The sequence below is a fragment of the Dermacentor albipictus genome, chromosome 1, assembly GCF_038994185.2.
Source record: "Dermacentor albipictus isolate Rhodes 1998 colony chromosome 1, USDA_Dalb.pri_finalv2, whole genome shotgun sequence".
Lineage (NCBI taxonomy): Eukaryota > Metazoa > Arthropoda > Arachnida > Ixodida > Ixodidae > Dermacentor > Dermacentor albipictus.
This window is the reverse complement of record NC_091821.1, coordinates 218,125,744-218,149,361: the sequence shown is the minus strand read 5'-3', so window position 1 is coordinate 218,149,361 and position 23,618 is coordinate 218,125,744. Positions and strand designations below refer to the sequence as shown.

The following is a 23,618-nucleotide window of genomic DNA, read 5'->3' as shown; positions in this document are numbered from 1 at the left end:
CGCTATGAACTCCCACTACCAAATTTGCTGATCCCCTCTTGCGAACTGTGCTTTTGTACGTCTCCGTTCTTTGTCGTTTCCCTACTTTTATTCCACCAATCCTCCAATCGACTCTTACTAATCCCTATTGCGGACATGTTCACTTTTCCACTGCTCTCGCTGAACCCATGGGCTTCAAAGAGGCCAGTGGTGCCTAAATCGACTGCCGGGTAGACGTCTTCACATTCTAATAGAACATGCTCCATAGTTTCCCTAGCTTTACCGCAGCAAGTACATGCTTCTTCCTTCTTATATCTCGCTTTATAGGTGCGTGTTCTAAGGCATCCCGATCTCGCTTCGAAAAGTAATGAGCTTCCCTTTGAGTTATCATAAATTGTTTCTTTCCTGATTTCGTTTTTTCCTCTTAAGTAGTTACTCAGGGCACGTTTCTTTTCCATTGGCGCCACCCATGAGATTATTTCGGCCACTCTGACTTTCCGCTTGACTTTCTTTGTTGCTGTGTTGCCCACCCTACAGGCCACATACTTGCTGGTAAGCTTCCTAGTTCTTTTCCTCCACTGTGAATCAATGTTTTTCCTGTACAGATACCTCACACTCTCCCAGCCCATTTACTCTCTTCCATATTCCTCAGTCCTTCTTCATACTCAATTTTACTGCGAGCTTCCCTCACTTCAAAACTAGTCCAGCACAGCTTCATTTGTAGTCTTCCCGTGAGCGCCCAATACGAGGCGACCCACTGACCTTTAGTTCACGTCGAGTCCTGATTGTACCCTTGATTTAAAGCAAAGAACCGCATTTCGAAACGAAAGTCCTGGAGCCATTACACCTTTCCACATACCTCGGAGCACCTCGTACCTATTGTATCCCTATAGCGCTCTGTGCTTCATTATGGCTGCATTTCTCTTCTCCTTCACTGTTATTGTTTTTCCTCTGTTTCCATATATCTATTGCCTTCATTTATCCATATACCAAGATATTTATATTTCTTTAACCGAGGTATTTACTGGCCCTGTATCGCCACTGTCTGTTCACTGTTTTCATTGAATAACATAAGACCTGAGTTTCTAACACTAAATTTCAAACCTAAATTGTTGCCTTCCTGTCCACAGCCAGACGTTGCAAATCACTTTGCTTGTTAGCTAGCAACACAATATTGTCCGCATAAAATCAAACAAACCTGGAAGCTGCTGCTCTACTACTGTACCCGCCTGTTTGTATGAGTGTATAAACCCGATATAACTTCCTTCTAGCGCCCTCTCCATCCTCTCCATGTACATCATAAACAGCAGTGGGGATAAAGGGCACCCCTGCCTCAGTCCCTTGTTGATATGAACTTTCTACTCCATCCTCATCCCTTCCCAATCAACGCAAACGGTATTTTCTAGGTAAATCTCTCTCAAAATCTGTAGACAGTCGTCACCTGAGCCTTCCCCTTCCAAAATATCCCACAAGATGTTGTGGTCTACGTTGTCATAGGCTCCTGTAATGTCTAAAAAAGCCACATATAACGGTCTGCTTTCTACATTTGATATTTCAATACACTGAGTAAGAACAAATGTTATCATCTAAACGCCTACCTATTCGGAAGCCATTCTGAAGTTCTCCCAAAATGCCATTATTCTCTGCCCATGCTTGAAGCTTTAATTCGATTGCCTGCATTGCTAGCCTGTATATTACCGATGTAATGGTCACCGGTCTATACGAGTGAATTCTATCTTTCTCCCCCTTACCTTTATAAATTAAATTCATTCTACTTTGCCGCCAACTGTCTGGTATTCGTCTAACTTTTAAAGTTTTTTCCACTGCTTTCACCAGAGCTTCCTTACTTTTTGGTCCTAGTCCATTAATCAGCCTAACGGGAACCTCGTCTAGCCCTTTGGCTTCGCCCTTAGTAGTTTTCTCTTCGGCTTTCTTCCAGTTGAAATTTGTCAGCACCAGCTCCTTTTTTACCTGGGTCTCTTTCATGGCCCTTTTTTTCCTTCGGATACAACCTCGGAATTGCCTTGGAAAGATTCGGCTGTTATTTTCGGATGTAATTTATTGCCGCTTCTCTTTCCAGTCTGTTTTTATCTTCGTCTAGGATATGTTGTTGGATTGTTGTTGACTTCCTGCCTAATAATTTTATGTGGTTCCATATATTCTAGGTGCGGCCTTCTTTTTCTCACGTCTTTCTCCCAACTAACGTTCACTTTCACCTTTTAATTTTGCTTGCACTAGTATTTGAACCATAGACTTTTTCTCCCGGTATATTTCCCATTTACTGGCTACTTCATCCTGCGGAAACTGCGCCTTCTTTGCCTGCCTGTGCTCTTGGGATGCTTTCTGTCGTTCGGCGATCGCTTCTCGTATCTCCCTGTTCCACCGGCTTTTCAGTTTCTTTTTTCCTTTCCAACGAACGTGTTGTTTCTTTTTGCGCATTTCTGTCGTTATTACACTTAGAAGCTCACTATATTCCCACTCTTTATTTGGCCACTTGCTAAGTTCTTCCTCGAGTGACTATATTTGTTATTTGTTCAGCGTTCAAATTTGGACTGGTCAATTTGCACTCCTTGCTCTCTTTCCCAACTACATATCCCATTTTCAAAATGATGCGTTTATGGTCACTTTCTATGCTGCTATACCCTTCCTCATCAATGACCATCTCTCAAATTATCATTAATTCCTTCTGTCATCAGACAGTAATCAATGGTTGATTGCCGGTTTCCCACTTCCCACGTGATCTGCCCTCCACACTTAGGCCCTGCATTCACGATAACGAGGTTATGTTGCTCACAAAGGTCTGGCATTGACTTTTCGTTGTTGTCAGTATAACCAGTATGGCGCAGTATCCCTGTGTAGTCCAGAGCGACGGTGACTGAGCCGGCGGAGCATAGCTGCGGCACATTCTGCCTGTGTTGCATTATATTCAATTTGATTGCGCCAGGCGAGCTTGCCATTGTACATAACACCAAAGTACTTGACTGAGTCAACTTGAAGAATGATTGAGGAACTTGAGAGATATATGCAGCTGCACACTTAACGGAAAGACTAGTACTAGACTTTAGTAACATTTAAGGACATGAATAACCCATCTAGCCATGTCTCAAACCTACAAGTCTACAACGACAGGTGTAGTGAGTGTATATTAGTTGCGGATGTAAAAAATTTGATGCAATCCGCATAAACATACGCGTGTACTTTCCGCGGTACAAAGGAATTGTACTTCGCAAAATGTTAAATAAAATAGGAGAAAGAACGGCACCCTGTGGTACTCATCTTGTCTCCTTGTATTTAGACTTCGAGACACCGCGCTGATAACAGTAAAACTTATTCTCTATCATAAATCAATATATCCAAGCGGTTATGTACTACGGGAAATTCGTAGACTGAAGTTTATTGAGTAGCATAAAATATTCTACCATCTCGTATGCTTTTCCTTCAAGGTGCTCTCATTTTCTTCGTTGTCGTCTGCCAACTTTCAACGTTGCTCGGCTCCGCCTGGGATAAACTGGTGAGCTGCCGGGCCACGCGTCACGCTGGCGCACGCAGGAAGCCGAGAAAAATCCGAGCTGCGCTGCTGATGCAGCCGCTGCAGGCGCAGCGGCAGCGAACACGCGCCTTCCTTTACTCAGCAGAAATTTTTTGGGTGGCTGGCGGTCCATATATCACGCCGGCGTGGAAAAACATGAACTGCCTTCGCCGGCGGCGAGGTGTCCGCCCAACGTAAAGCCACGGCCCTCCCTGTTATACACTGCGTCAGAACGTTCGGCCTTCCTGGCCTCATGCCTACAACACCCGCCCCCTTGCAGGCGCGAGCGCACGCATTGGCGCCTTGTGTAATGCGGCACGACGTGCAATGCGGCAAGAAAGTCGGGGTGACGCAAGGACGACGTGACCACATTCGCGATGGGGTCGGTCATATGCCCTCAGCCGTGGCTCCGACGTTATTGCGTTCGGCTGCTCAGTTCGATTCCGGGGTCACGAGTTCGCGGCAGCCGCATTCCGAAGAAGGCGAATCCGAAATAGTTTATGTACCGTGCTTTAGATGCATGTTAAGAACCACAGGTTGTCAGAACTAATCCTGTGCCTTAGGTTACGGCATCTCCCATGGGGCGGGCAGTTGCTTTGGAATGTGAGATCCCATCACTCAATGAATCTGTTAGAATAGGTGTTTGCGTTTTCGCGGGCCCTAATTATGGACGTGTCCGCATCTCTCCCTTAGGCCAGCGTTGATGAATGTGCACTCGCTCAGGCAAATGCTTAGACAAGTGCTTTCTTTTATTCCGCTTGCAAGAGACATATGGAAAGGGCATATTTTGGTCCCTGACTTCTTTCATTGAAATGTATGAAGTGTATTTTCGTAGTATAAACAACCTTTCTTTTTTGTCGCTGAAAATTGCATAACTTCTAATTTATTCTGTTTTTCTGTCCGATAAAGAAACGGAGTACCAAGATCCACATTGTATTCCATGTTCGATATTTTGCAGGTGATCAACAAAGACGCGGAAAGTTATGTCTTTTTATTCGTGTTAAGTAAAACTTTAAGATAATTGAATTTCCTGCGCATTAGACATTTTGTGAAATTACGGCCGCTACGGCAGTGTAGTTTTTTGCACATACACATTGGTGGCTTAACCTCCTGGCCAGATTCATAAGAAAAACTGACTTTGTGGGCGAGCCCGAATCCTGATAGTAAAAACGGTACGACAGCATACACATAAGTCACCACTATGTGCGCTTAAAGATGAATTCGCTAGCAAGCTTGCAGAATATTTGAGCACTCGAAGGGAGTACCGGCAGTACAGCCGAACAGCTGGCGTGGAGGAACGAAAACAAGATGTGCAGCAAAGATCACCGCCAACAAAATGTAAGCTGGAAGACGAAAGCCTCGCTGAATGGTAAAACTGTTGGGTCGCGTGGGAGCACTACCGTCAGACAGAGCAGACGCTAGATATTTTCTTGGCGCCGCCAATATTGCAGCAGCTGCTTCGACCGCACGCGGGGGGGGGGGGGGGGGGGGGCGATTCCTGAACAGCTAGATTAAAAATTGATTTTCAGTACAAAGCACAAGACTCGCGGAAGTGTGTGCGTGTGCGTGTGTGTGTGGGTGCGCGTGCGCGCGCGTAGAGGGATGACGCATATATAGAATGTATTGTGTAAGCATCGCCTTCGTCATTTGACTGGCAGATACCCGTGAGCAGAATCGCTCGAAACATAAAAATCGGTCGCCCAAGAAAACACGCCGTGCACCTTGCGAGATTGGGAGGAAATTAAATGATTCGTAGCTCTGGTTTTCTTCTTTCTTTCGGTGTCAAGGTTCACCTGTTTTTCTTTCTTTTAACTTTTGGTTTGTGTCGCTCTTGTCTCGTCTTACCAGTCTGAATGGCGGCAAAGACAAAGACAACAATCTATATTGATTGCTGACACAACTTGAGAGGCAGACAGTGTTCGCCTACTCCTACGATTTGTCGCTGTCAACTAACCGGAGACTTTCCTTTCTTCTCGTCTTCGCAGGCAACGGCTTCATCGAAGGACGAGAGCTAGACAACTTTCTCCGCGAATTTGTTTCCAGCGTCAGTTTGTCCGATGTAGGACCAGAGGTAAGCCCGACTTTCTCTCTTTAGTTCCTTCCTTCTACTTCGTGCAAAACACGTTTAGTTCCTTCAAATACACGTACAAATTGGAGAGATGACAGAAGAGGAAGAAAAAGAAAGGAAAATGGAAAGCCTATTCTTTTACAACCTTGCATTTTAAGCCGCTGTTGCCGGTGATATATCGACTTCAAAAAGAACGACAACGTGTTATAAAGAAAGAAAAAAGCATTAGAATCTTTCTTGCGATAGGCGGGAGCTCAGGTACAGATTGACAAGGAAATATAACAATCCTTTCATTGGTTATCGGCCGGTGTAGTTGCAGCGACTGAGCCCATCATGGCCTCAATATACGATAGGCGCACCATAGATATATGGGCGCACATTCTACGGCAGGCATACGACATAGCTGTGGTGTACGCTACGTATCTTATACGTCCGAGGGTCGCGTTTCCTAACGGTCTTTTTCATTTTCTGTTCTTTACACCTTACGATGACACAAACCTGGCTCGGACAACGGCGTGCCACCGTTATCCATGGAGGAAGGAAGAAGTTAGGAGAGAGCGTTACGTCACGCAGCCAGCCTTGGCAAAGCGAACGGCCCCGTGAAGCCTATGAAGCCATTCGCTCAGTGGTGGCCCAACAAGTGACCTCTTGCGTCGAGATCACGGAGCAAGAATCGAGATTTGCTGAGATGTTTGGTTGCAAGTAGCCATGGCAGTAGTTGTTATTCGGTGCGTGTTTGTTCGGCTGCCCTGCCGGGGCTCTGCCTGCAGAGCTGGAACACAAAAACCAACCGCGCACTTTGACGTGCGATCACGTGTTGGACCACCAGGTTTGGCTTCAATCGCGTTGCACGATGCTCCCCCTAACGCTTTCCTTCCGCCATGCCGTTAGTGCTGAGGTCGACCACTCGGCTCGATGCGTGATGAGAAAAAAAAAACTGAATACGAAATGAAACGTAACATAATGCAGTCCCGGCTGAGGTTGGGCTCGGAGTCGTGAAAGACAGAAAAGTAAGAATGGGCTATCGAGCACCGATGTCGGTGCGTTTTCTTGTTGCATCGTCATCCCCCCAGCACGGAGTTAACGAAATTCAGGGGCCGTATTTTGTCACGATGCTTTTCATTTCCCATTATTTTGCCCTTCGTCATTGGTTCACACGAAACCGCGGCCTCTCTATAGCCGGCATCTGTCGCTCTGTGAGACGAATGACACCAAATGATTAGAATCGGAGGGAAAAAAATATTACAAAATAAAGCCCCATATATTTTGAGAACAGGGCTCGTGCATTAGCTTTTTCCCCTATCTTGCCTCCTCTAATGCAGGGTCACAGACCAGTGTTTATAGAGGAAATCAAAGGCCATCATAAGCAGCCCAATAAAAGAATATGTGCACACACAGCCGATTGCCAACAACAGCGCTTACGCGCTGTTTTATTTTTTCTGGAGACAGGTATAGTTTTCCAATATATTTAATGACTTCACAGCAGCGTTGACCGTCGGTCAGCGCCGCAGGGAGTGCACCAGAGAGAGTAGCGAGGGTATAGGTGCATGCGCGCAGGGCGTCCTATAGTGTCCGTTCATCGTCTGCTATGCTGGTCCATTGAATCCGCGGCACACCCCCTGCTTTTCATCAGCTCATATATTGTTTGCAACCGCTTATTTTAACCAATTTGCACGCAGGAGCACGTGTGCGCATTTGTTTGCTTTGGAATCTGATCAGCAGCAGGGGCAACGTGGAGCTTAACGGGAATAGCCTAGCAGACTATGCTCGGGCAAGAGTGGGCTCCGTGCGCATGCATCTAATGTCGCTACTTTCGTAGCTGCGTTAGGCGACACGACGCTGACCGTCTTGTTGGTCGACGCGCCCGCACGTGAGATCATTAACACCTTGGAGAGCTGCATACGTATCCTATGGCTGGATGGAAAAGCATCGCGGGCAGCAGCCACCAAACGCGAAGCATGATGCATTCTTGGGGAGAATGGGCTCCGCTCAACTCCGAGAACAGTGGAGCATTTATCTGCATGTCATGTTTTTTACACATTCAGCCTCGCGGAGCTGAACAGTGAAATTGCGTGGGAAGTGTTACGCGGATCTATTTTGACGCCTGACGCCGCCACGTCAAGTGGTGGCTGGCTTGTCGGCTAAATTGCTAAATGGTGACTTGGAGGACAATAATCTTGGAGATGTAACATCCACTGCAGCGACGCGGTGTCTGATGTGTTCACGATGTCGCTGGTTTAGATTTCCGACCACGGCAGTTGCGTGATGGAGGCGGAATGTAATATGATACGCTGCTGTGATGTGATATCAGTATACACATTAAGAGCACGTCAGATTTCATTCAAAGTGCCCTCCCTGTGGCGATCCCTCGCACTGTGGCGAAGCATCTTACAAGTATGTACCTGCTATCTATAGCATTGTTTCGGGTTCGGCAAAGCGATACCAGCTAGATCAACGCGTATCACAGTAGCTGTGTGAGCAACGGCAGCAGTAAGACGACGGCATGATTTCTCCTCCGGCAGTTGAACGCGAGTTTACGGCATGCCGATTGTTGAATCTTACGCAGTTGCAGGTACAGGATGGGCGCAGACAAGAGAAACGCGGATTTTGACGTAATCGGCTACTAAGTGTTACGCAGTCGCACATACCTATGCGTATGTCATGTTCAAACGCGTTTGTACTCCGGCAAATAAACGTTAAAACCAGTTTGAGCTGGGCCGATCGTGAAGGCGGTCACACAGCATAGCGTTAGCTCCAACGAGGGAAATGTGGGCCGATCCCGAGGACGGGTGCATCATTGCGTCTCAAAGCGCTCGGTGTTACGACGGAAGAATGCGAGGAACTGGGACGTAACGCAAGCGCCAAACGTCTGAGCGATCTAGTCGGCTTTGGCACGAGAGAAATATTGAGCCTAAGTGATGGAAGTCGGAGGTTCTATACAACCCTCGGTCACGCATTTCTTTTATGCGAAGGATATTACTAGAGCTCAACCCAGCTCCTCAGGCGCGGCGGTGTCGCCTTCAATACCACGTGACACCGTGACGTCACGACAGAAAAGAAACGGGGCTCCAACTCGCGCCGTCGCTCGCGGCGTCGCGGCGGTATATAAGCAGCTGCGCTTGCCTCTGCTAGACACTCACGAGGTGAGATGCCTCCTGGAGACAGAGCTGCTCGTTGGAATGAGAAGCGAAGGTTGCGGCGTGCTACAGAGACTGTTTCTAGGTGGCTTTGCTACGGCGCAGCGACTACGCGCCCCGCATCGGACGCGGTGAGCGTCGAGCAACGCAGCGTTCGGCGCGACAACGAAATGTGCGCCTGAGCAAGCGCCGCACGCCTGAGCCGACGCCGACGACACCGGCTTTTCTGCGACACGAGCTCCTTAACGCTGTCGCGTTAAAATAAAGGCTAGTATGCTTCGCATCCTGGGCTTAACCTTAGCTAAGCCACAGCCAGTTTTTTGCTAAAGAGTTCCGAAACGAGGCGCACCAGGAACCTAATTACCTATGTTATTGCAAAAGTGCCTGGAATGAGGCAAAAAAAGGCTTCGCATTAAAACAAAAGGAATAATCCTCAGTGTGTTGACTTGGCAACAACTGAATGAATGTTCTCTCGTTAGGCATGAATGTTGCTTTAATATGCCGCAGTCACTTTAATTATAATGGTGCAACATGGCCTACAGCTCTCACATTCGTCCTATTTTGTGTATATGCTGCGACTGATGCGCGACTGAGGATGCCGCCATTATATTGTGGAAAGTGTTTGCACTTGAAGGATGACATGACGGAGGTTTCAGCCGAGTACGCCGTCATCGAAGCTGACGACGCGGTCCAGACCTAGCCAATATCAACAGCAGCAAAATTTTTGTCGTGAACGTTAAATATAGATTATGATATTCGTTCTCGATTTCGAGTGTCCATATTGCGATTTATAGTTGCTGCAGTGCCATACCGAAGTTCATCCCTCCAGGCCCCACCAATTTTTTTTTCTTTTACCGTTTCACTGCATGGCTGAGCTATCAATGCCCATAACGTTTCCCATCGCCTTTTATAAACGACTAGACGCCTTAGGTGCCAGTGCTCGTGGAATATCTGGGGAGGAATAAAGCTGCTGCTCGTCCAAGAAAAAATGTAAAGCGAAGCGCTCTTACGCATTCGTACATTCATACACGATTAAGCACTGATCTACCGCTCTTTATCGTCATGCATTGTGAACACTTGCGGGCGGAAATGCTGCATCAAACAAGGAGCTTAAATTCAGTTTCGTTGTGAAATTGAAAAGGCGTCTTTTTTGTTGTTGTTGTTGTTGTTGTTTCGGCACAGACGTCCATTATTAGTTCTGGAAACATTCTCTTTCGTGCTCGGACTGCATCAGCGCAGATTGGAGCAGCGAAAATGGACACGCGAGTTGAGAAAAAAAAAAAGTTCCCGTTTCTTTGCACTGATTCATCGGAACGCGTTGAATGGAGAGAGGACGTCCCCTAATGGCAGTAGGGGGACGTAATGGGAGTAGGGGACAGCAGGGGGGGGGGGGGGGGGGGGTAGGCGTCATAGAGCAGAACTTTTGACTCAGCTCTTGGCATTCACGGTGCTGCTCCGCGCTCACCATCATCAAGCGAGGTCGATTGGAAACCGGGTGCGAAACCAAGCATCCAACAAGACAGCTCATTTATTAACAATTAAAGTGCCGGGCGTTTCTTCAGTCGAGCCGCCAAGAGACTCGCCCTGTATTTGTCTCGCTCGCGCCTCAAGGTCTCTGGTGCTCAGCTTCGCATTTCGCCTATTTCTTTCTTATTTCTTAGTCGGGTTTTAAGTTTGTTCTTTTTTTTTCTTCTTCAGCTATGTCCCAGCAGTAAACAGGCGGGCATTATGTTCCAGTCCTTGGTGGCATCTCCAGGCGCGTGTTCCCATATTCTTTCTTTCCTTCTTCCTTTCCCCTTCTCTTTCTTTTTTTTTCTTTGTTTATTTTGTTTGTTTCTTTCTCTATTTCTGGTTGCTTGTTCGGCTTCGTGGCCTGAAGTGAGAGCGACCCCGACGCGGACTCATTACTCTTTCACACCGCCTGTCAGCTCTCGTAGGTAGAAGTTGCAGGCGTCTCAGTTCGTGGCGTTGCTTCTCGCGATGAGCTTCCCGCTCCCTGAAGAGCGATAGAGAGGCACCGCAATGCCAACGAAATGCGCGCTCCCGAAGAAAATACATTTTTCTTTTTCAAACGCTGCTACCGAAACAGGAGTTGTGTTCCCTCTTCAATGCATAAGAAAAAGAAAAGAAAACAAACAAGAAGTAGGCGGAGCACAGTAGCGGGCCGATGCGAATTGTATGCCCTAGTTGGAACCGCACCATGCTTGTAACGCATGCAGTTTTGGCAGGCAATCGGAGTGAAACGCCGCTCCTTCTATTGACAATGTACTTTTTTTTTTAAGCTGGTCGTTTGCAGGCAAGTCCGCCAAACAAACTTTCGTATTTCACCTGGAGTTGCTTGCCATTGTCATATAGGGCGGCAGACTGGAGCATAAATATCGAGGATGGGGCTTCTTGCTCTGGTGTGGTGTACACGCTCTAAAAGGATGTCACATATGCAGTCTCCCACTTTAAGCAACGCTTGCATTACGAGCGGAGATGTTTTGTTCTGGGAACTTTCACGACATACAACGGCCACCTCACGTCACGTGTTGACGCTGTTAGGGCTCCAAGTATTTTGTTAATCTGGTAGTGACGGTCATGTATTACAACCTTGTTTAAAAAAAGATACCATTTATGTGTAAAACAATATATTACTCGGTATCTAATAACTGATACGCTTATGACGACTGGAAGATAGCAGAATCTATGGCAGCACATAAAGAGAGCAATAAATACTCAAGAAAAATTATCCTGTACAAATACTCGCTTCAAGAGATTTGAGATTATTATCGCCTGCTACATATATAGTCGTCTTGAGTCTAGCGTCTTTTCTAAGTATGGATTTAAAGAAAGCCTTTCGTGCGACATTCTATTTCTTTAAGTTTTCAGAGCCGGTAGTGCATTGTGGCGTGCCATCTAAGCTACGTGCACTTAGATTCGATAGCTGTTGTGTAAGTTGCTTTCTAATCTAGAATTCACTTCCCGTTCCAAACATTCTTTTTTTTTTTCAGACGTGCCGCAGAGCCTCGTTCTTGGTTCCCGACTTCTTCTTTCTTTTTTCTATGTTCATGCCGATTTGTCTCCCACCATATCGTCATGCACGAAAGCATTTGCTGATTACAGCGTTACACGCCACCCATTAGCTCCGTTCACCGCCGTGTCCTCCAAAGTGATCTGGTAATTATTAACCTATTAAGGCCCTCCATTCTTCGAAAAATACCGCGTCAGTTTCATTGGTAAATGCTTAACAAGAAGCATACTTTTCACTTTTGAGTTTATTCACCATTCCGTTAAAGCGAATCTTGACAGCGCGTCTAAATTCTGGGTTTATAACAGCTGTATCAAGCTTTTTCGTCAGTTGATAATCAAAGTTACCAGATCACATAGCGTCGCAACCAACATTGCCCTCTAATGAGTGTTCATTTTAAGGCGTTCAATTAGACTCCTTTCCAAATTTATTGTCCATGCAAACTTCTTACAAAAGAAAACCGCGTATATAGAATCAGAGTGCTTTGAAAGGCTAGACACTATATTCGACAGCATACCCTTACGAGATTGTATTTTATGCGTTAATTTAGAGTCATTTAAATTGTATCAGCTCATGGGGTCCCACATGCCGATGTCAAATAGCTCATGCAGCACGTTCAAATTAACGCTGTTCTTGTCACTGCACCGGCTCCTTATAACGCTCATGTTACCCCCATACTCACTGATTTAAATCTCCTGTCGATAAACAAAACTATCTGGTACAACCATGGCACCGTTACACACTGTCTACTTAAAAATCTACATTTAAATTAGGTCATTCGCGGAAATATTCTCGCTAACCCACAACATTAATACATTTTCTTTACAAAATCGCATTTTACTCCACAAATAGCGCTGCAGCTAGAGTTAACAACCTGTTAGTTTTGCTAATGTGAAAATTTTGAATTCATTTACGATCCAGGCAAAGTTTTCACCAACATTGTCGTAGTACCAGTGTTCACTTGGAACTTGCATTGCAACTTTGTAAACTGCATCCCTACTCCGATGGATTTTTTGTTGTTCTTGTTGTTGTTGCCTATCTCCTGTATTTATTCATTGTATTCAGTTAGTGTGTTAAGATGTGTTGTGTTAAATTTTCTTGCTTCAACACTGTATGACTTTTGTAAACGCTTTATGCTCATTCCTAATCCCATTTGGCGCCTTTATATTAATGTATTCTTCTGCACCTAAGAACAAGAGATCCCGCTGCCATTTTTAACTGTAGGACCTCTTTCTTTATAACATATCCACTATATTTATGTGCCACTAATTAAACGATAAAATTAAATCTGGAAAGAAAAGTAGGAAATGGCGTGAGATTTGTAGACACTGCTGTGCACGCTGCTTTGTTATTTTTTCTCGGGGGCAATGCTTGCTTCACGAAACCGAATTTCGGTTGTGTGCTTTTCAGAATGAAGACGTATACCGTAGCCCTCAGTATGAGCTACAACGCGCGACCGCCTTGTCACGCGCTTTCGCGTTGTAGCCAATACCGAATGCCATAGTGCTTATTTAAAGTACTACATCGTGTCATTGCATATTGCTTGTACCTCTATAGCGTTACAAGAAAATGAACGTGTGTGCGCTCCATAAATTACGCCAGGCTTTCGCGTATGCTTCAGTGGCTTATGCGGTTAGAGAGCTGTTATTATAGATTTTTGCCTTCGTTTTGGCGCGCCAAGCATCCGAGGCGGTGGAAGATATTGTGCTGGATGTGAATACCGCATCTACCGCTGTGTTAGTCCTTCTTTTTTAATTTATTATACCCTCAAGCCTGTCAAGGCATTAAAGGGGGGGGGGGGGGGGTTACAGGTAATATCAGCAATTACAGGAGAAATAAAATAAAACATAAAACGTAAAATTTGATACATAATTTGGTAGGAATACACTGAGTAGGGAACGAAAGAAGCTATTTCAAATAAATACAAAATATGCAGGTATATGAAACCGCAGTCTACTAAGCAATGTTGTTTAAGCCATCGCGAAACAAGGAATTATCTCTGATGGATACAATGTTTGCGATAAGGCGGTTCCGCTCTAGTGACGTCTGAGGAACGAATGACTGGGAAAAAGTATTTGTGCTGGAAGAAGGAACGTGAAAGGATGATCGATGCAACGGGATACGTAGTTTGGGGTATGAGTGAATTCGTCATGCAGTGTTGTATGGTGAAAGATATTGTGAAATAGTGATAAACGGGAAACTTTACGTCGAGCTGCAAGAGATGAAAGAGAAAGGCTAGTTTTCATGGCTGTTACGCTGGCAGTTCCGTTAAATCTTAAAAGAACAATTCTGGCTTGTCTTTTGCTGCCGACGAAGGTGGCGATGACTGTGTCTTCACAATAGCGGCTACAGGGAACATTGTTATATACATGTGTAAGCGTGTGCTGTATTGAAGATAATAAAGAAATCTTACGAAAGTTTCTAATAAATAGAGATCATGTGCACGTGATACTAAATATGAATTGCATAGCAAATGACGAGAAAAAGAGAATAACAGTGACGATATCTACACTTGTGCCAAGTTGTGTAGAGCTACGCAATAGGAGTAGGGAAGCCACCAGAAGGACAGAAAGCTGAGCTGGTTGGTAAGGATTGTTGGTAAGGATAGTTGGTAAGCCACCGGCCTTAACTAGAAGCGCACATTGTCTCCTAACTTTATTTATTTATTTATTTATTTATTTATTTATTTATTTATTTATTTATTTATTTATAATACTGTGAGTCATCCCGGGCTCTTACATGGTGGGTATTCTCACTCGATGGAAAACGAAAATAAGCAAGCAGACAAAATACAAGCAGCGAAAAAATAAATAAAAGCAGTACAGATAGCGTACAAATAGCACACAGAATGTGGCACATGTTGCATATACAAATAACACGTGGCGCGTACATGTAACTAATGGCAAGCTAAAAGCAAGCAATACAATGCAATTACAACATAGAAACAACATTAACAGCATACAAACAGGAATTCCAATTTCTTTTCAAATGTCGTTAGGGAATTCGTACCTTCAAATACTAATAAAATGTGGCCCGAGAATTGCCCCTGCTGCTGTCTTTAATGTGTTTTACAGCGGAGCTGTCTTGGGGTAGTTTCCAGCGTTTCCTAATGTGCGTGTGGAAAAATTATCATCATGTGGGCCGCGTTTACGGGGGTATGAGCCATTGCTTAAGGGGGATATGAACCTGTAGGGGGTATGACTCTATAGGCAATAAGCAATAATTACTGTGGTCACGAGATGAACGTTAGCACAAATAAACAGAAAAAGTGCATATTTGTGCATTATTGTATTGTTGTCTTAGTTTATTTTATTTATAGTTTGTTTATTTGTTTGTTTGTTTGTTTGTTTGTTTGCTTGCTTGCTTGCTTGTTTGTTTGTTTGTTTGTTTGTTTGTTTGTTTGTTTGTTTGTTTGTTTGTTTGTTTGTTTGTTTGTTTGTTTGTTTGTTTGTTTGTTTGTTTGTTTGTTTGTTTGTTTGTTTGTTTGTTTGTTTGTTTGTTTGTTTGTCGCCGACGGTGAGGCGCGCTAGCGGGTATTGCTCCTGTGTTCTTCGGGTTGTACGAGAGCTAATCATAAAGTCTTTGGCCCTATTTCTAATTAGCGAAAATGAGGTACTCACAGGTACTTACAAAATTACGTACTATTCTACGTACCACCTTACACTATTTTTTCACATAGTCCACACACCATTCCGGGCATTTGTCCCATCGAAACACCAAATTTGAGATGACCCTTGGTAGAATTCGTCCGGCTGACTGTGGAACCACTGCCAGACTGCTGTCTTGGCTTCATGGTTGCACGCGAATCGCTGTCTTGCCAGGAACTTCTTCAGCGGACCGAAAACGTGTAATTCCCTATAGGGGCAAATTCCGGACTGTATGGCGAGTGGTCCAGACTCTCCCACTGAAATGAGCGGAGCTTGTCGGTGGTTCTGACTGCCACATGTGGCCTCGCATTGTCGTGGAGGATACCCGCATTGTTTACATCGAGAAGCTCTCGGCGTTTTCGCCTGATGGCCGCGAGCAGACGTGATAGTGTGTAACATTAACTCTCGGCATTGACGGCTGCACCTTGAGGCATGAAATCCATCAGGAGCGGTCCTCGGCGATCCCAGAAGATCGTAGATTATTTTCCCAACTGATGGCACTGAACGGGTTTTTTTTTTCTTTTGTCACAGGCGAACCAGGATGTTTCCACACCATGCTCTGCTGCTTCGATTCAGTCGTGAAATGCAGTATCCACGTGTCATCGCCAGTAACAATGCGGTTCAGGAAGCTTCCACCTTCCTCGGCATACCGTTGCAGATGATTCAGTGAAGCAGTCATTCGCTAGCCTTTCTTCATGTCACCCAACTGCTTAGGCACCCCACCGACATGAAACCTTCCGGCACCCTAAGGACCCGTGAACGATGTCGTTAACACTCCCATACGAAATGCCAAGCTCCGGCGAAATGTCCTTGGCTAATCCGCTTTCACCATTGCATCCACGCGGGAAATGTTGTCGTCAGTCAGCGACGCACGCGGCCTCCACGAACGCTCCTTGTCATGTAAGTCTTCACGGCCTTTTGCGAACCCACACCACCACCACCTCATACTTCTCAAAGTGAGACACCTGTCCCCATATGTGGGCTGCATTTCCCTGTGGATTTCGATGGGCGTTCGTCCCTTGCTTCATGGAAAATGAATCACACTTCGTTGCTCGTAAGCCCTGGACGTGCGAAGCACAACCGCCATCTTCAACAAATGACAGCAGCACCGTATCGCAGAGCTACCAGCAGGTAAAGCCAGTCTGGTCGAAGAAAGGTCCACCACTGGGAATAGATATGTTGACTTCGCATTTACAGCCGTAATTTGGCTTTAAAAAAATAGGGGCAAGGACTTTCTGATCCACCCTCGTATAGCGCTGACAGAACGACCACAAAAATAAGGACAAGACGACAGACAAAGCACAAGGCGACACACAAAGCTTCTTATGTGTACTTTTTTTTACCTCCTTCTTTGTTGTTCATTGTGGCTAAAGGATTGATGGGCAAAAGGAATGTTCTGCCTCACATCATTAAGATTGTTCTCCGCGCGAAGAAAAAGTGGATCATGTTCGTTAACCGGTAAGGAAGTAAGTAGATAAATCTATAGAGGCGAAAGAAAGGTCAGGGTGCCTGCTCTCAAAGAATGCCTTGCTTAAGAGTAGCTTGCAGGCTGCAGTGACGAAAAAATCACGAATGCCACCGTGTCCGCAGTCCGTCTTTCCTTATTCTCTCATATCTCTTCTAGAGAGAGCACCCTAAAAGTGCGATGAACTTTCAGCGCGTTTTCTTTTTTTTATCCACATCAACTGAAGCAAGCCCCATGCGCATAAATTACAGCTTAATCCAGCACGCTCTTAAAACCATCCGCGCGCGCCAGGTCACTCGAGCCGTGCTTCGCAGGGAACCAATTCGTGTGCCGCAAGTTCAACGAGAAAGTACACAAACTCATTCGTGCTGCGAAGACGCGTCTTGATGGGCTTCTTACAGAGTCAGGGCGACGACGAAACGTTTCCTGATAAAGTATCGAGTTCGCTCCCTTACTCACTGCCCACTTTGTTCTGCCGCCGGCAGAGTGGTCCACTGGGAGAGATTACGCTAGTGGCTCGATGCCAGACAGGATGCCATCAGCATAGCATAGCCGCGATGGAAGGGCATTTCGCGAGCCGTGTGCTCATTTATAACCCCTACAGGCGTTAGAGAGAATTCTTCGCTGGAAACAGACATTATATTGTCTTCACCTCTATCGCCATCAAGGAAACGGCTATACGAAACTAAACATAACTCGATGTTCTGTTGTCATTCCTCGAAAACATGAGGCTCACGCACCCTAGACCTTCCAATTCAGCGTCAAATCTAAGAACAGGATGTGGTCTTTTTTTTTTAATGAACTTAAACGAGACGTCGCAATGGAGACCTTGTCCGTAGTTATCCTTATCCATAGTTTACAACAATCTCACAGTCATTTCATACCATTTCTGCAAGGAGCACACACGATAATAGTGCATTGATTGTGCATTGCCCTCTTATACAAAAAAGGATAAAGGTTCAGGTAAGGATTGCAAATTAATGACGCAAGGGTTGGACATTCTCTTTTCGATGTCATTAACGCACAGATGTTATAACCTGTCTGATTAGTGCAGGATGATGTATCTGGATAAAGAAGGAACTCAAATGCAATAAATTGCATACTCCAGTGTTGCGCGCTATTTGTCGGTGCTATAGATTTGCAATCACGTGCGACGGGGCGATGTTCGGGACATTTTCTTGGGAAACGAGTCCATATTCAGAGTAGGCCTTAGCAATTAATCACTGGTGGTCAAGAATTAGGCAAATTTACCTTACAAGAGTGAGCAAGGAGTTTGTCAAGTTGTGCGCAGAGTCTGCATGATGCACACATTGCGAAATCCGGCAAAGCCAAACCTACCAGCTTACCAAATTACAAAATCTGGCAGTTCTGTGCGTGTTATTGCTGGCTACGTTTCTCAAAGAGGTCACTGTCAAATAGTTGCTTTTTTATGTGTTCCAATTAGCTAGCTCACCGGTAAAATTGACCTCCAGGTCTAAATAACTGGCGAATAAAAAGAATTCTGAAAATGCGCGTTCCTTGAATTCATTTCTAATGCTCCTAAAGTTCGGAAAGAGAAAAGGTTGTTGCAATTAAACTGAAGTTTTGGTAACATTAGACGCCTGTGGGCTCACTTCTTGATCGTGCTTAGGCTGGCACATAACTCAAAGCGTAAGTCGTAGCGCATTATACGCCTGATATCTGCAAGAATTAACGCAGCAATGTATATAGCCGCTGAAAGTTAGCGGCCGTTCAACAAATCCATTACTCACGAGCTTTAATGAGTTCGGTCCAACAACAGTGAGAAACCTCTTACCTTGTTTCAAGCGTTGTCGTATGTAAATTCCAATTTTATGCGCTTATTGCCCTGCAGAAGATTGCAATCGGAGGCCTTTTTTTATACCCCGGCGTATGCCTACAAGTCCAGAAATTGCTTTCAGCTAAACCGGCGTACGCTTGAACGTGAATTCAGCCTATATGAAAGCGTAGCAGTGCACTCCACGAATGGTTTTTCATGCGGCGGAGGGGCATCCACGCGGCAGAAATCACGCCACGTACGTTTGCCGCCCCCCCCCCTCATCATTTTGGCCGAGACAATTTCCTGCACTTCGACGAACGCAACAAATGCTACTCACTTCTCCCGATGCCTCCACGGTTGCGCCGGAAGCAGTTAACCAATCAAAAAACGATTTGGGAGGTTATCTCATTCTACCGGGGCCAGAATCAAGAAGGGGAAAAAAAAGGTAACCCAGAAAAATGGAACTGATGACCGCAGACGTGGGTCGTTATGGAGCGTAGAAAGAAATAGAAAAAAAAAAGAAAGTAGTGGTAGCTGCGCTATACGCTTCTGAATTATTCGTTCTCTATTTATATGTGCCTGGGACGAGACGGACAATGCGAATTGAGACCGGTCCTTCGCCACGACAGGATCGATGCGAGACTGGAGCAGCGGGGCCTCTTGCGCTTCTTGTTGCGCGACTTCCAACCCATGCAGCAGCCAGGGTAGCTCGATGCACCAGTTCGCTCTCCGCCGTAAGAAGTAATCGATCAGGAGCCACCCTATACAAAACAAGATTGGAAAGCGCAAAGTAATGCAACACGTGTGTAACTATTAAAACACTGGATCCGCTGTCTTGGTGTGTGTCGTTTCGGATTAGTGAGCTGACTGGCGCCTTATCAGGAGAGCCTGTGCAGAGACAGGCGTCCGCATTTTGTTAACTTCCTAATTTCTCAACAAGCGGTAAGTTGTTCAAGAAACAAATATAGAAAGCATTGCAGCTAATTAAAGAGAGCGCGTCTTTTCGCGAAAGTTTCTTGAGGAACTAATGCGCTGACTACACCGCTGAGCTGTGTATACTAGCCCTCGGCAAGATCGCTAGATTTCTTGACTGGATAAAAAAAGATAATAAGGCCTGTTAATAAGGCTGCAGCTATTTGTTGCTGCTTGATTTTATCGCTTTAGCGCAGGAGTGATCGATTCCTCCAGTGGTAACTGCGCTTTAAGTCTTGCTTTTCGGCACAGTGATGACTATTTTGTAGACAGCAAAGGTGAGGGAAAAGAATGTATCACTCAACCGTGCACACGAGCACTGAGGTGAATACAGCGCTCCTCGGTTTACTCACGGCGTTAGAGAGCATAATACGAAAACTCCCTGCGGGAAAGTCGTTAGCGCCCTGGTTCAATGACGAGGCCCGCAAAAACATCCTCTGCACTGGAGACCATCGACTGATATCGTGCGTGTGTGTCAAGTTGCCGCGAATTGTAGAAACCTTGTTTTCACCGCGTTCGGCATCGCCTTGCATGGGCCAGCCGCCATTCTCTTCAAAATTCATCGCGCAAGCTCTGCGTCATGCGCGTGCGGCGCGGCGAATGAGGCCGTGGTCCACGTGCTGCTGCAGTGCCTCTTTTATGGCCAGCCAAGGCGGCAGCTCCTCTGCAAATTGAAGGGCGCTGGGCAACCAACCATTGTCATTTGGGAACATAGCCGGACAATGCATGGCCCGTTGCGGGCCTTCAAAGGAAAGCTTTTTCTTGCCGTGAAAGACTTTCTTATGATTACGGACGTGTGCTCAAAATATTAGGGACGCGTTTGCGTAGAGGGAATTCGCTTCAATGGGTTATCAAAATCCTTTTTTCATGTTCTTTTATTTTTATTTTTCACTTGCCAGTACGAGATTTTCTTTCCGCCTGCCAAAGTGTCATTTTGGAGGGGGCGGATAATTGTTCGTTGTTATTTATTTTTAGGGATAATTTCAAATTATTTCTTAATTGGTGAAATAGATACGCCATATGTACGCTGCTTCAGCCACTTCGGTTGACCGCCAGTCCCTATAGGCCACGCCATTGGCCACCCTCTACAACCCATTCTCATTTATATGTCTGCACTCTTAATTTACTTCCCAAGAATCTCTAAATGTCTAGCAATATTGTGTTTTATTTCCTAGAGCACAATTTGGTCTTGCATGGCACATTTCAAGAAAGAAAGTGTGCGCCTTGGCGTCAACGCCTCCTGCGACTTCTGTTGGAGCACGTTGCTAATGTTGCAGCTCTTGGACATCAGAACATAATTACTTCAAACAGAAGTTCAATGTAATTGTTTAACTACACGTACAGCCGATATCCGTTGAAGTACCTACACAGACTCATATAGTAAACTATATAGTCCGCTCATATAGTAAACTAGAAGGAGGACGTTGTTGTTGGGCTGCATGCTAACCTAGCGTTGCTTGACTTGCCGGTAGTTCCTCCGCCCGGGGGCCGCCTTTTATGAGAGCTTGATAAAGCTGAAATTTATAAGCACGTCGTCAATGGCGAGATCATTTAGTAAACGTAAGCTACAAGCTCTATCGCCTTCCAAAACTTGCGGTCAAAAAAAAAATAAACAGCTTAATTGGGCAAGCTCCTCATAATGAATGCCACTGAACTAGGCAGTGCCATTACGCACCGTATAAATGGCGGTGACAGAGTTATTGAGAACGTGGTGGGGAGGGAGGGGGGCGCAATTGCTGGAGCACATGAAATTAAGCGCGAGACAAGCCACCACAACAGAAATATACATAGACAAATCAAAAACACTGATTGACCACTAATCGACAACAAACAGGCACCAATATGTAAATTATGTATTATCAAAAATATCTCATTTGGTTTTCTTGGAGCCTTAACTTCTACAGTGAACAAAAAAAAATAGCTGACCCTGATGAATCTGTCCACTTTTCTGTGTCGCTTGATGATGAACTATAGCCACTTCGCTCAACAGATGCCGATAGTTCCTCCGTCCGGGTGCCGCCTTTGATGAGAGCTTGATAAAGCTGACATTTATAAGCACGTGGTTAATGGCAAGGTGACTACTCTTGTTGCCTGAACTAAGGTTTTTGAAGTGGCTGTAGTTATCATAAGACTTTTGCTATAGTAAATGTAAACTCTCCCCCAATACGTGTATACAATGACGAACTTACTGCACCACTAGCTAGTTTCTAGCTCCTACTGAACTTTTTCAAAACAAGCTGCGTTCGATATTCCTTTAACTCTTGACCACTATGTCGCGCATTCACCGTCAAACCCGGGCAATGGCAGACATCTTGATAGGGAAAGGCATGGCTGCGTTAAAAATGCACCCATCGCTGCAACATCGGCGATGCGTTTCCTTATATTCTTCGGTTAAAAGGTTGCCACAGGCCAGCGGTCACTGCAGGAGTCATTAGTTTTGTTGCTCTCGCGAACTAAGCCCCGTGTCGCGGTGTGATAATCGCGCACGTCCGGCGAAAACGGAACTCAGGCTGCTATACAACAGCAACAGTGATCTTCAGCTTCCAGCAGCGCAGTTCGCTGGGCCGGTGCCTGTACGTGTCATCGAAAGAGACACACCGTCGCTCGACGGAAGCGGAGCTCTCCCCTGGGGCATATATTGGTCCGGAAGCCGTGGACGACGTGGCACCCATTTTTTTCCTTGTTCCTTGACCGCGGATCACTGCACAATGAGAGGAGCGAGCCCCGAAGTTCCCTGCTGGCTCGCGCGGGAGCACCGACGCTGTTCGACGGCGGCCGCTCGCACGTTCCACGCCAGCGCGCGTTCGCACGGTTCGAGTGCATTCCACGAGCGAGCGTTTGCTGCGCGCCACAGATTCTCTCGAGAGCGCCGCACTCGCGTCAAGCAAGCGATTTCCATTTCGACAGGCCTGACGGGTAGAAAAGCGTTCGAGAGGATCGAGGCCGGTGGGAGGCTTTGCCGTCACAACGTTATTGAAGGTGCACAGTTCGTGCCTGCCTCTATTGTCGAGGTCTCCGTTTATGTTCACTGTTCTTTCTTTTTTTGTTGTTTTCTTTTCCTGGAAAAGAAGTAGACTTGAATGGGGCACTTCGGAGAAGGTGTTAGAGGCCCTGCGATTCTTCGAATCGAAAAGAACTCTCGTGTCGGGCAGCCGTAAAGAAAATTACGGGCGCAGTGATTGCATTGTGCGAGGCTGCTTACCAATGGGGTGCCATAAATCAACGTTCCTCCACAACTCTCTTTCTTCCACCCGTTTCCTCTTTTCACTTCCAACGCTTTAGTTTTGTCGAGGCTTTCCTGCTGTTGCAAATCAGCATAAATTTTATGGCACGTGCATTTTATTATAGCGCCGTTTTTCTTTTCTTCGAAACGCAGTCATTTTCTAGCTTCCACTCTACAACGTTGTAAACGTTGCAAAGCGTGATACAAGCGCAAGCCACGTAAATCGCTTTACTGCCCTGATAATGTCCTCCGGTGATTAACTTTTTCTTTTTCGAAACAGTGAACGTCTTCAGGGTCGTGATATGGGTAGTAAAAGCGATAAGAGAGAAACGAAAATAGGGCATGTCTCGCAGGAAACGATACAGATCTCTTCGTACAAAGTCTGCTTTTCTTCATCTGCCGGAACACTCAGCTCCCCATCGCCGTTCCGACTCCAATAATAAAACGTGGCCTCATTCCGCAAAGCTCACTGCGGTTAATAGTTTGTCTTCTCAATGCTTTTCTTTTTGTCTGAACATCTTAGCCGCAGAGGCATATGCCATTACAGTGCTCGGAACGGTCTATGCAAAACGGAAGCGCTTTATACGCGAATACCGCCTCCTCCATGGTCAGGCTGCAACTATGCCGGTGACACAGGGAACCATGCCGAGGCGACACGCCCTGGAAACACGCTTCAAAAATTTTCTCTCCCACCGCTTCATGAACTTGGGGCTCTCATCATCATCATCATCATCTCTCTCTCTCTCTCTCTCTCCAGTATGGCGACCAAGAGGCCGAAATAAAACATTTAAGTACAAACTATAAGCAAGCG

The 23,618-nt window shown here is 45.8% G+C and overlaps 1 protein-coding gene across 3 annotated transcripts in view; it reads left to right on the top strand.

The window, feature by feature from the left end:
• Cbp53E (Calbindin 53E) overlaps positions 1-23,618 on the top strand; it is a 288,931-nt gene that overhangs the window by 205,525 nt on the left and 59,788 nt on the right. For all 3 annotated transcript variants that reach the window (XM_070530904.1, XM_070530903.1, XM_070530905.1), the window contains one exon: positions 5,494-5,579. In XM_070530904.1, coding sequence (XP_070387005.1) covers positions 5,494-5,579 — 86 coding nt within the window. The remainder of the gene's footprint in view (positions 1-5,493; positions 5,580-23,618) is intronic.